This window comes from Danio aesculapii, chromosome 24 (genome assembly GCF_903798145.1).
Source record: "Danio aesculapii chromosome 24, fDanAes4.1, whole genome shotgun sequence".
Taxonomy (NCBI): domain Eukaryota; kingdom Metazoa; phylum Chordata; class Actinopteri; order Cypriniformes; family Danionidae; genus Danio; species Danio aesculapii.
The window spans coordinates 5,211,977-5,225,063 of NC_079458.1; the positions used below are offsets into that span (position 1 = coordinate 5,211,977).

At 34.5% G+C, this 13,087-nt stretch overlaps 1 protein-coding gene across 1 annotated transcript in view; it reads left to right on the top strand.

The window, feature by feature from the left end:
• Positions 1-13,087, top strand: part of cog7 (component of oligomeric golgi complex 7) — a 28,167-nt gene that overhangs the window by 12,542 nt on the left and 2,538 nt on the right. Inside the window, exons 8-17 of the mRNA XM_056450521.1 lie at positions 924-1,122; positions 2,170-2,297; positions 2,736-2,890; positions 6,144-6,260; positions 6,350-6,415; positions 7,140-7,320; positions 9,371-9,511; positions 11,951-12,034; positions 12,165-12,279; positions 12,793-12,936. Of these exons, the coding sequence (XP_056306496.1) occupies positions 924-1,122; positions 2,170-2,297; positions 2,736-2,890; positions 6,144-6,260; positions 6,350-6,415; positions 7,140-7,320; positions 9,371-9,511; positions 11,951-12,034; positions 12,165-12,279; positions 12,793-12,936 (1,330 nt within the window). The remainder of the gene's footprint in view (positions 1-923; positions 1,123-2,169; positions 2,298-2,735; positions 2,891-6,143; positions 6,261-6,349; positions 6,416-7,139; positions 7,321-9,370; positions 9,512-11,950; positions 12,035-12,164; positions 12,280-12,792; positions 12,937-13,087) is intronic.

Sequence of the window (13,087 nt, forward strand, 5' to 3'; positions counted from 1 at the left end):
TAGTTTTAGTAGTGGTTGTGGTTTTTATATTGGTGTGAAATCGCCTCTTGAATGAGATCAAATGGTGGGCGGGGTTAATTTGGTTCACTAGGAGTTGATTGAATGATTGTGGTTTGCTATTGGTGGATTTAATGTGAATAACAGATTCCCTGGGAAGTAAATTTAAAGGGGACTTATTATTCCCATTTTTACAAGAAATAAAGTAAGTCTCTGAATTTCCCTAGAGCAGTGTTTCCCAACCCTGTTCCTGGAGGCACACCAACAGTAATATTTTGGATGTCTCCCTTTTCTGACCCATTAACTTCAGGTGTTGGAGTCTCTTCTGATGTTATGATAAGTTGATTCAGGTCTGTTTGATTAGGGAGAGGTTGAAAATGTGTACTGTTGGTGTGCCTTCAGGAACAGGGTTGGGAAACACTGCCCTAGAGTGTGTATGTGACGTTTCCGCTCAAAAAAGCCCACAGGTAATGTTTTATAACTCTTTGAAACTGCCTCTTTTAGGCTTTGATCCTGATTGTGCTGTTATGGTGACTGTCGCTTTAAATTCAAATGAGATTGTGCTCTTTTCATAAGAGGGCGGAGCTACATATGCCTGTGTGTCAGCATAGTGGCAGATTAAAAAACAAGACTTCTGTGCTATGCTAATGAGGGAGAGAGGGTCAATAATGGGCGGGGCTTCACCCACTGATGACACGTACAAAGGGAGAATGTCAATCAAAGTGTTTCTGCAGACTGTTTTTGTCAAGTCTGATAATAAAAAAATAAATGAGTACATCTCTACCATTAGAAGCTGGTTATACGCACACACTGCTGTCAACTGTGTTTAAACCTCTTATGAAAGTGATTTTTGCATGATAGGTCCCCTTTAAAAACTAATGTACGCACACACACACACACACTCTTGTGCATATATGTGTGTGTAGGTCTTCAGGAACCCGTGTGAAGTGCTCACAGTGCTCATGATCCAGACGCTGGGGGCGATGGTGCCTTCAATCCCAGACTGCATTGCTGAGACTCTGAAGCGCTGCTCTGGAGACTGCCGTGTAGATGTGTTGCTGGAGCTTCATCAGACGGCAGCAAACTTCAGCCGCAGCCTGGAGGCGGCCATGCAGCCACAGCTCAGTGTGTTTTAGTTATTTGACTGTTTAATGTGTAGAGAAATTGCTGAGTTGTACATCACAATGAATGAGTACATCAAAATGGAAATAAAGAAAGAGATTTGATACTTTGAGAAATTAGGATAGTGTTTTCTAGTGACAAATATTAGCAAATAGTCACTTGTTTTTTTCAAACGCATCTAAGTTTAAAATTAATCGTAGCAATACAATAATATAATAAATATGTTGATTATAAATAATTATATTAATGAAATAATGTATGAAAATATAGTAAAATTCAGTTATTTTAATTCATTATTTGAATACAAAAATAAATAACATATAATTAAGATTATAAAATATTAAAATAAATAAAATATTATATTTTCATTAATTATTTGAATGCAAAAATGAATATATTGATTACTAATAATAAAATCATGTATTGAAATAGTCAAATTTCTTATATTTTAAAAAATGAAAACAAAAATGAATAAAAATGTTAAATAATAATAATGTCAGATAAGTAATTTCTTATTATATTTTTATTGATATTTTTTTATATATATTTATTATATTTTCATTAAATTTATTTAATGTAATAAAATATTTAATAATTTTATTTAAAATAATTTTATTAATGCAAGACCACTCTTAAAATGTTCTCTAGCCTGCTGTTTTTGTTCAATATTTATATTTTATTATAATTTTTTTCTCCTCCTTCTTAAATGGTATTGTAAACTCTCAGATATTGTAAGTTACAGTATTATATTTTGAAAAAAAATTTATACAATTTTAATAAAGTAATATTTAAATAAAATTATATTAAAGTTATTTTTAAGTTATTTAACAATTATTCTTGCTATTATTATTATTTATTTATTTATTGCATATTATTATTATTTTTTTTATTATTATTATTATTACTAATAAAAAACGTAATTAAAATATAATAATTTTACTATGTAATATAGACTGTTTGTGAGAATGTGATGTTTTTTGTTCATCACATTCTTTGTGTGTGTGTGTGTGTGTGTGTGTGTGTGTGTGTGTGTGTGTGTGTGTGTTTCAGGCGAGTGTAACCTCTTGAAGGTGGCAGAGCTGGTGTCATGTGTTTATTCACCTTATAAGACTTACCAGATGCAGTACGGAGGCCTGGAGGAGACAAACCTACTGATCCAGCTCAGTGCTGTTCCACTGGTGAGGCTTTACTGTTTTACTTTTATATTTGATACAAATGATAAGCAATGTGTATCTCTCTCTCTCTCTCTCTCTCTCTCTCTCTCTCTCTCTCTCTCTCTCTCTCTCTCTCTCAATTTAATTCAATAATTGCTTTACTGGCATGACGAATGTTACAAATGTATTGCCAAAACATTTATAAAGTTTTCATTCAAAAAGAAAAAAAACCCATATATGTGTGCGTGTGTGTATGTATATATATGTATATACAACTGACCCATCTGGGGCTCGAACCAGCGACCTTCTTGCTGGGAGGCGATTGTGCTACCCATTGCGCCACCGTGCTGCCCAATATTCAATATATCGTATATTATTCAATATATCATTTTCATATAGATCGATGAAAAATAATAAGCCTCTCTCACTCTGTGTCTGTGTGTGTGTGTGTGTGTGTATTAGGAGCGTGGTGAGGTTCTGGACTGTGTATTAGAGCTCACACACTCGGTTCAGAAGGTGTTTGGTTTGGCGGCGGCTGCTGTGGATCGCTGTGTGAAGTTCACGGATGGTCTCGGTGTGTGTGGGCTCATCAAAGCCCTGCGCGCGCTCTTCAACAAGTATGAATCATACACACACATTTACTACACTTACACAGACATAAACACACTGCCCACAGGTCAGCAGGCTGCTTTATTCTGTTGCAGTGATGCCAAAGCGTTTTAACAATGTATGCAACAGGGAATAGTATTAGATTTTCAGAGAAATGTCAAATAAAATTACATTTATGTAGTAAACAAATGAATAGATAATCAAATATGCACAGTTGAAGTCAGAATTACTAGCCCCCCTGAATTATTAGCCCCCGCTTATTTTTTCCCTAATTACTGTTTAACGGAGAGATGATTTTTTCAACACATTTCTAAACATAATAGTTTTAATAACTCATTTCTAATAACCATGATGACAGTAAATAATATTTGACTAGAGATTTGACTAGACATTTAAAGGCTTAACTAGGTTATTTAGGTTAACTAGGCAGGTTAGGGTAATTAGGGAAGTTATTGTATAATGATGGTTTGTTTTGTAGACTATCAAAAATAAAGATAGTTTAAAGGGGCCAATAATTTTGACCGTAAAATGATTTTAAAAGAATTCAAAACTGCTTTTATTCTAGCCTAAATAAAACAAATAAGACTTTCTCTGGAAGAAAAAATATTATCAGACATACTGTGAAAATTTCCTTGTTCTGTTAAACATCATTTGGGAAATATTTAAAAAAGAAAAAAAATTAAAGGGGGGCTAATAATTCTGACTTCAACTGTACTAGTATTCAGCTTAAAATATGACATTTAAAGGCTTAACTGGGTTAAAGATGGTTTGTTCAATTTTTATTTTTTTTTTTCAAAAATCTAATTAATTTTAATAAACTATTAGAATTACAAAATTTTATCCATAACCTACAGAAGATGTAGTTAGTAGTTGTTAATAGTTACATTAAGAAAACAACATGCAAATAAAAAGCCTATCAGCCTTTTGCGACACCTGAGGTGATTACATTATTTTACATCACGGATATAGCGTCAGATGCAGCAGATTGATTTTTATGGCACCAGGTTAAACTTTCTGACACCTATATGGCACTGGTGTACATTAAAAATAAATACAGGCTACGACTGAACATAGAGAGGAGTGGTGGTTGCCAAAATTACACCAAGAATAGACTTTGGTTTGCAAGGTTTGTATATTTATAATCACCACCAGGATATTTGGGGTCACGATTCACTAGCATTGTTTTTTTAGGGGTCGCAGGCTGAAAGGTTTGGGAATCCCTGCTGTAGATAATTAAAAAATATATATTGCTTAAGGGGGCTAATAATGTTGACCTTAAAATGGCTTTTAAAAAAATTAAAAACTGCTTTTATTCTAGCCAAAATAAAACAAATAAGACTTTTCTCCAGAAGAAAAAATATTATAGGAAATACTCTGAAAATTCCTTCCTCTGTTAAACATAATTTGGGAAATATTTAATAAAGAAAAACATTCACAGGAGGGCTAATTATTTTGACATTAAGTGTGTGTGTATGTGTGACAATGTTTCTGATATAATAATAATAATTACAATTCTAAATAGTGCAGATTTTGTGCAATCATGTATATTATTGAGCATACATGGAGCAGAATAAACAGAAGTTTGGCTCTAATTGGTTTGTTAATAATAATAATAATAATAATAATAATAATAATAATAATAATAATAATAGCTCTTTTCTGGACACTGAAAGCGCTTTACACATTGGGGGGAATCTCCTCATCCACCACTAGTGTACAGCATCCACCTGGGAAAGTCTAGATCGGATACGCGGCCGGCAGGAAGTGCGATATTCACATTAATATAGCAGCATTTTTTGACACTGTATAACAACTGTATAACAATAATCAATATTTTTTCAGTAGCTACTGTGACGGTTGGGTTTAGGGTTGGTGTGGGGGTTGGTGTTAAAAAATACAATTTATTGGGTAGGGGGTAGATGTTAATAAAATACATTAAATGGGAAATTTCATAAATAATATAAATAAATCTCGATAACTTCCGGCCGCATCCATATCCGATCTAGCAACAACCCATCCACCTGGATGACGCGATGGCAGCCATATTACACCACACACCATCTGATTGGTGGAGAGGAGACAGAGTGATGAAGCCAGTTATGATGTGGGGATGGATAGGAGGTCATGATGGACAGAGGCCAGTGGGCAAATTTGGCGAGGATGCCGGGGTCACTGAGCAGAATAGACTCCCCTTCACTATACTGGGGCGTTAGGACTCACACAGTCCGCAGGTTAAGCACCCCCTGCTGGTCTCAGTAACACGACTTCCGGCAGCAACTTAGCTTTCCCATGTGGTTTCTCATCCAAGTACTGGACCAGGCGCAGCTGATTGGGCGCATTGGTTTGTTTCACAGTGTTGGCAATTCTGTTCTTCTGGAGCCCAGGATGGTTTTTTTATTTCTCTCTTTTTCCTCAAGTTCAAGTTCAAAAGAGCTTTATTGGCATGATTTGACACATATTGCCAAAGGATTGCACATTACATCAACAATTCGTAAAATAGTATAGGGATTATATAATTCATATAAAGCAAATAGAAATTGGATGATGCATATAAGAAAAAGACCAATGTGATTATTAAAACGGATAGTGAAAAAGAACAAAACGGTATACAGTTATAGTCAGAATTATTAGCCCTCCTTTTTTTTTTTTTTTTTCTTTTTAAATATTTCTCAAATGATGTTTAACAGAGCAAGGAAATTTTCACAGTATGTCTGATAATATTTTTTCTTCTGGAGAAAGTCTTATTTGTTTTATTTCGGCTAGAATAAAAGCAGTTTTTAATTTTTCTAAAAACCATTTTAAGATCAAAATTATTAGCCCCTTTAAGTTTTATTTAATTTTTTTAATAGTCTCCAGAACAAACCATCATTATACAATAACTTGCCTAATTACCCTAACCTGCCTAGTTAACCTAATTAACCTAGTTAAGCCTTTAAATGTCACTTTAAGCTGTATAGAAGTGTCTTGAAAAATATCTAGTAAATATTATGTACTGTCATCATGACAAAGATCAAATAAATCAGTTATTAGAGATGAGTTATTAAAACTAATATGATTAGAAATGTGTTGAAAAAATCTCTATTAAACAGAAAATGGGAAGAAAATAAACAGTTAATCTGTAAAAATAATAATAGGCCAGTGGGCTAATTTGGCCAGGATGCCGGGGTCACTGAGCAGAATAGAGTCCTGAGCAGAACAAATGCTCTACCTTCATTCAGATGGTTTAATAATAATAATATTAATATTGTTTCTGCCTCTCAGGTACGTCTCAGACTTTTCTGTCACTCTTCAGTCAATAAGGAAGAAGTACAAGTTGGAGGACACGCCCACTTCTGAGGTGTTTACTGAGGATTGGACTGCTTTTCAGAACTCTGTCAGGTGGGCGGGGCTTATCTGATTCGTAATGGTATAAATTCAGTTGTGTTTGTGCGAAATTTAGTAGATGATTTTGTTCTTGTGTTCTCTAGGATCATCGCCACCTGTGGAGAGCTGCTGAGACAGTGTGGAGCGTTTGAACAGCAGCTCTCAAACAAGTAAGACATCTGATTTATTATTTGAGTAAATTGAATTTATCTTCAAAAATAGATATTTTTGTATTTCTGCTTTTTTTTTTTTTTTTTATGTTTTTTTAAATAAATTATTTATTAAACGTATGCGAAAATGACATTGTTTGGGAAAAAATGCAAAATTGACTAATAAAAATATAATAAGTATTGGTGAATTTAATCCATTTATTTATCTTTTGCTTTGCAGAAGGCTATTAGGAATATAGGACATTATCCTAACTATGATGATTTTAAAAATAAATAAATAAAGAATAGCAGTAATACAAACAATAATTTAAATGCAGTATTGTTTGTTTGTAGAAAGCATAATTTAAATAAATACTAATTTTTAATTAAAATAGTCATTAGATAATATATTTCAACTTTAGTAATACAGTAATTATCGCAATAATAAAAATAATAATATTAATAATAATTCCTGCTGGGGTGACTTTGTATTTGATAAAACTACAATAGTTGTCTGTTATTTAATAGCAGATCATCATTCTTAAATAGCAACACACTAAATCGAGCTAAACATAAAAAAACTCTCCTTTTATATCCATATTGTTTCTCACCAAAACTGTTGAGAGTATAAAAACATCAGCTACATTTACTTGTCATAGCACCCAACTTTCACTAAATATTGAATTGGGTATGCTCATCTGCTGTATTTTCTTGGCATGTCATGGTTCTGCATTGTGATTGGCAGGATCCTGGGGAGGGCAGGGCGTTTTTTGTGGGAGGGGTTTAATCCCAGGAGTCTGACTGGTCTGCAAGAGGGCGTGACTGAGAGGCGGAGCCAGAAGAACCCCTGGCAGGAGTACAATTACCTGCAGCAGAGCAACACAGCGGAGTACAATAATCTACTGGAGACGCTGCACTCACTCAAGGTCAGCTTTATGTACACTGCTTTAACACTTTCTTTGTTTATATTGTATTTTTATTTTGACCTTAATGCAATGCGAAGCAAAATAAAAAAACAACAACAACTATAAAAACAGAAAAGGCACACAAAACAGAACAAAAGAGCCCATTGTTACATCAGATTTTTTAGATCGGTTAACAATGTTACACATATTTCTAGGCCAGTAGGCACAGGCAATATCATGATCTTGCAAACAATAGAATGGTCATACCTTTAAACTGTTATCCTTATGTTATCAATCCTGCTGTTTATATAGCAGTATACCCCAGCCAATTTTCAAGTGCAATTGCAAATAGGATTTGGACGCATATGTTGATGCATAAATTGTGTCATAATCCAAATGCAATTGCAAATCCCGCATTATCGTTTGCATATGTTTACACCAGGTCACTTCATGTGATATTTCTGATATCCTGTTAATTAAATTAATTGTTTTATTTGATGTTTGAGTCGACGTAACCTAATTAAATTTGCATATAGCGCTGGATTTGAAGATTGGAATTAAAATTTGTTTTACAGAGACACATTAATGTGATCAAATGTAAATGGAAACATTTTCACAAATCAGATTCAGCTATCCGATCAGAAAAATACACATGAAGTGTCCAGCTGTAAACAGGTCCTTAGTGTCTGCAAAAGCGTAGTTAAACTACATGTTTTTTTGCTCCTAGCTTTTGCTATTCATCAGGTGTAAAAAATAATTCTGAAAGACTCTTTGACATTATTGTTGTGCTGATTAGTCTGCTGTGCCTTTAAATTCCCAAAAGATAAAAAGAAAAATATTCATTAAAAAAGTACAGTTGAGGTCAGAATTATTAAACCCCCTGGTTATTTTTTTTCCCAATTTCTGTTTAACGGAGAGAAGATTTTCTTCAACACATTTCTAATCATAATAGTTTAATAACTCATCTCTAATAACTGATTTATTTTATCTTTGCCATGATGACAGTAAATAATATTTGACTATATATTTTTCAAGACACTTCTATACAGCTTAAAGTGACATTTAAAGACTTAACTAGGTTAATTAGGTTAGCTAGGCATGTTAGGGTAATTAGGCAAGTTATTGTTCTGTAGACTATCGAAAAATATATAACTTAAAGGGGCTAATATTGACCTTTAGAATGATAAAAAAAATGTTAAAACTGCTTTTATTCTAGCTGAAATAAAACAAACCAGACTTTCTCTAGAAGAAAAAATATTATCAGAGGTACTGTGAAAATTTCCTTGCTCTAAACATCATTTGGGAAATATTTAAAAGGAAAAAAAATTCCAAGGGAGCTAATAATGCTGACTTCAACTGTATATACATAATATATTTATTTTTTATTTTTGTTATTGTCCTTGGTTTGAACAGATCGTAAAGATGACATTTTAGATATCAGGTCTAATACACAGTAATTAATTGGAAAGAGGAGCTATTGACTCATTAATGTGAACTTTGCTCTTATTGTAAACTTGCTCATTTATTATTTTTTAAGAGAATTTCTTTTAATTTTTCTTTTATTTTTTATTTATTATGATTTATTTTTTCCTTCAGAGGATATGTTTGCTTATAATTCATACATTTAATTTATTTTATTTTAATTGTCTTATTTTTATTTAAAAATAAGACAATCTGTAATTTTTCCTATGTTGTATTGTATGTATGTAATTGTATTGTATTGTATTGTAATGATGTATTGTCTTGTTAAACACCAATATATATATATTTTATAACATTTTATTAGTTGTGTCATAATATCAGTGAATCAAAGTGATTTAAAGGTTGAATAACTATGATTTTTGTCTTACAATAAATTATTATAAATATAAAATATTTTTTAAATACAAAAACATATACATTTATATATTTTTTTATCTATGTACTTAAAATATATACTTATAATATCTCAAATGTTTGTAAGAATGTTCAAATCCATAAAGACAGGTAAATCATTTATTTTAATTACAGAGAGATCATTACATCAATATTGCAAACCCTTACTATTTTTGCATTTATCATTTTTGTCCAGGAGAAAGGAACAGGAAATTCCAGCTTATTGGCTGAGACCCGCGGCGCTCTCACCCGTCTGAACCAACAAGCCAATCAGCTCGCCTTCGACTCCGTGTTCCTGCAAATCAAACAGCAGCTTTTCCTCCTCAACAAACCTGAGGTCAGTTTGCACCACGGTTCTAATAAGTTTACATTGTTAAATCCATTTTTATTTCAACACTACTTTAAAATTCGCTCCACGTTTTAGTTTAGTTTGTTGGTTTCATTAATGGATTTGTTTAGTTTTTATTTAGTGAACACATTTCTGTTTAGTTTTCATTTATTTAGTTTAAGTTTTAGCTATTTTAGATTGTTAGAGTTAACAGAACACGTCTGGTGTCGACCAGAGCAGAGTTGAATGTTTGCACAGTTTACATGAACTCTTCTGCAAAGCTCTGTATGAGCTTGTGTATAAATGTATAAATGATTGCTTGAACAAACACTGAATCCAAAACCATACAAATTCAATCAATAGAAGTAAAAATTGAAGAATTCTGGCAAATGTGTTTGGAGTGTGAAAGAAACTGGATCACCCGAAGGAAACCCACGCGAACACGGGGAGAACTCCACACAGAAACGCCAACTGACTCGATATGCCAACTGATATACAGTATGATCTTTAATATGTAGTTAAACATGTCTAGTTGATGTTTCTTAGCAAATAAAGAAACGTTAGAACATGTTTTATGTTTATATAGACAATATATTTTCAGATATAATCATGCATTTGATGTGATTGTGTGCAGGGCTTAATTTGTGCCAGAACACTTCGGATCTGGCACGTCTGAAATCTGATCCGCCACCTCATTTTACCGATCCCCCTCCTCAACCGCACTCCTCCCCCGTCCGCTGTTCACTTTCACTTTCTTACGCGACTCCTCAACCCTCTTCACTTTCGTCCGCAACAACCCCCCGCTCTTCACTTCCGTCCTGCGTCTGCGACACCCCTCGGCCATCCAACATTAACCCCACCCTCCCCGCTCTCCACTTTCGCATGCGACACCTCTCCATTCTCGGGTAACATGACGAATCCGTTATGCCGATCTGTTCCGGGACCTCGCAATTTACAAATTAGGCACTGATTGTGTGTAAAAGCGCATCAGAAGTGATTTCTCTAGACAGCCGCAGGTCAGATTTTCCACCACAGAATGAGTGCTGATTAATTCTGTTATTTATTATTGGCTAATTATTAATTGATTTCAGTTCATTTTTTTAGTGACTGTTGTTTTTGTAACATTTTCAGTGACACATTTATTTCAGTTAACGAAACGTCCTTTAACTAATAGTTTTTATTCTTATTTTTACATTTATTTTATTATTGTTATTATTATTTTGGCTGGCACAGTGGCTCAGTGGTTAGCACTGTCGCCTCACAGCAAGAAGGTCAAAGCTTCGAGTCCTGGCTGGGTCAGTTGGCGTTTCTGTGTGGAGTTTGCATGTTCTCCCCGTGTTCACGTGGGTTTCCTCCGGGTGCTCTGGTTTCTTCCACACTCCAAACATATGTGCTATAGGTGAATTGGATGAACTAAATTGCCTGTAGTGTATGAGTGTGTGTGTATGTGGGAATGTGAGACTGTATGGGTGTTTTCCAGTACTGGGTTGTGACTGGTAGGGCATCTGCTGCGTAAAGCCAAAGTCACTGTAAGGCAAGTCATTTCACTCGGCGGCCATCTTTGAAATGCCTCTCGGGCAGTATGCTCGGGCATTCTGTTTGAATAGGAAACCATCAAATTCTCCAAAACTACTTGCTAAGCTTACGAATGAATTTCATATTACGAATAACCAATAAAATTAAACAACAACGGTCTATTTAGTTTCATTTCTAAATGTCCAAATCACACTGCAGAAACTTACATGTGGTCTGATCCCCTACCCTGTAGTATCATCAGTCTATAGCGAGTGATGATTGGCTCCTGTACTAGAAGGTGGGCTTTATTTGCCATATAGCGATCGATGATTGGATCCTGTACTAGTAGGCGGGGCTTCATTCGCCATATTGACTGTTACACTTTTCCCCATTCAAAAAGATTTGAGTGGCATGTCTTGTGTATTCTAGAGTCTTGGGTAAAGCATATGCTGGAATAGTTGGCGGTTCATTCCACTGTGGCGACCCCTGATAAATAAGGGACTAAGCCGGAGGAAAATGAAAGTGCTAACCACTGAGCAATCGTGCCACCCTCTGTGTTATTATTTACTATATTTATTTGGCGATACATTAGCTCTATGTACTAGATTAAATTGCATTTCTTTAAATCTACTGCAGACTGAAATATTCAAGGGCAGTCTGCTAAAATCATCCCAGACATTTTCATTAATCTATTTAGATTTTTAAACAGGGAAACGATTCAAATGATAATCCAGCCTGACTCTGTATGAACCTGCCTAAAAACAGCATTCATGCTAACACCTTTATCGTTGTATTCAACAGCACAGGAGAACAGGACAAGCAGTCAACAAACATACAATCTTAGTTTTACTTTACTGAAATAGCTTTTGTACAGCATTATCACGCAAACCTGCTGAACATCATGCTTGACCTGCTTTGTGTTCAACTTTGAAGGCTCGCGGCTCTGCTAGTTTGGGTGAAACGCTAACAGATGATCTTCCGGCCTTCAGTCTGTCACCGCAGGAGTACATCACCAATGTAAGACAATATTAGGACCTCGTTAGTCCATGTTTAACACAATCACCAGACGCTTCTACAAGGACAAACAGCAGCCAAAGATGTTAATGACTGTAATGACACTCTTGGACTCTCTTGTGTTTGTCTATAGATCGGTCAGTACATCATGTCTTTGCCTCTGCATTTGGAGCCGTTCGTGACTCAGGAGGATCCGGCTCTGGAACTGGCCTTACACACCGGCAAACTGCCTTACCCTCCAGAACAAGGTCCAACAATTATTATTATTAGATTTAAAAGTGGTTGATTTGGTATTCTGGGTTCCCACGCTTTTTGAAAGTACTTGAATTATACAGAACTATGGATTCAGTGCCTGGAAACTACAAACACAAGTCCTTGAATGTGCTTAAATTAAACTTTAAATTGACTTTGTTAATTGGTATTATTTCAACAGTTGTACTGTGCTGCTGCCAAAAACTATTTAAAAAAATATGAAATTATTTGACAATTTATATGACAAATTCAAAACCTCATCATTACTGGGACACTTTTAATCGAAATATTAAGTGTAAGTGAAATGTTAAGTACAGTGAGGACTTTTATGGTGCTACATATGCTGGTGGTGTTAATAACAAAGGTGCATTAAAAAAGTTCTTGAATCTGCTGTTGGTAACCCTGGATATTAATATAATGGATATAAAAAGAAAAAAAGAGGGGAAAAAATATACAGGGGGGCTACTAATTCTGACTTCACCTGTATATGTGTGTGTGTATATGTGTAGGTGATGATGTCCCAGAGCTGGAAAACACAGCTGATTATTGGCTGGGTTCAATCGCCAGAGCCACCATGCAGACGTACTGTGATGTGATACTGCAGCTTCCAGAACTCAGCGCTCATCACACCAAACAGCTCGCCACTGACATCGGTGAAGACGCCGTTACTTTGTTCATCATTCATGCAGAGTTTCAGCTCAAATATTTATTCATTACCAAACAATCAACAATACATTTATTACAGTATTTCTTCATGTTAGCCAACGTTAGTTAATGAAAATACGATTGTTCATTGTTAGTTTA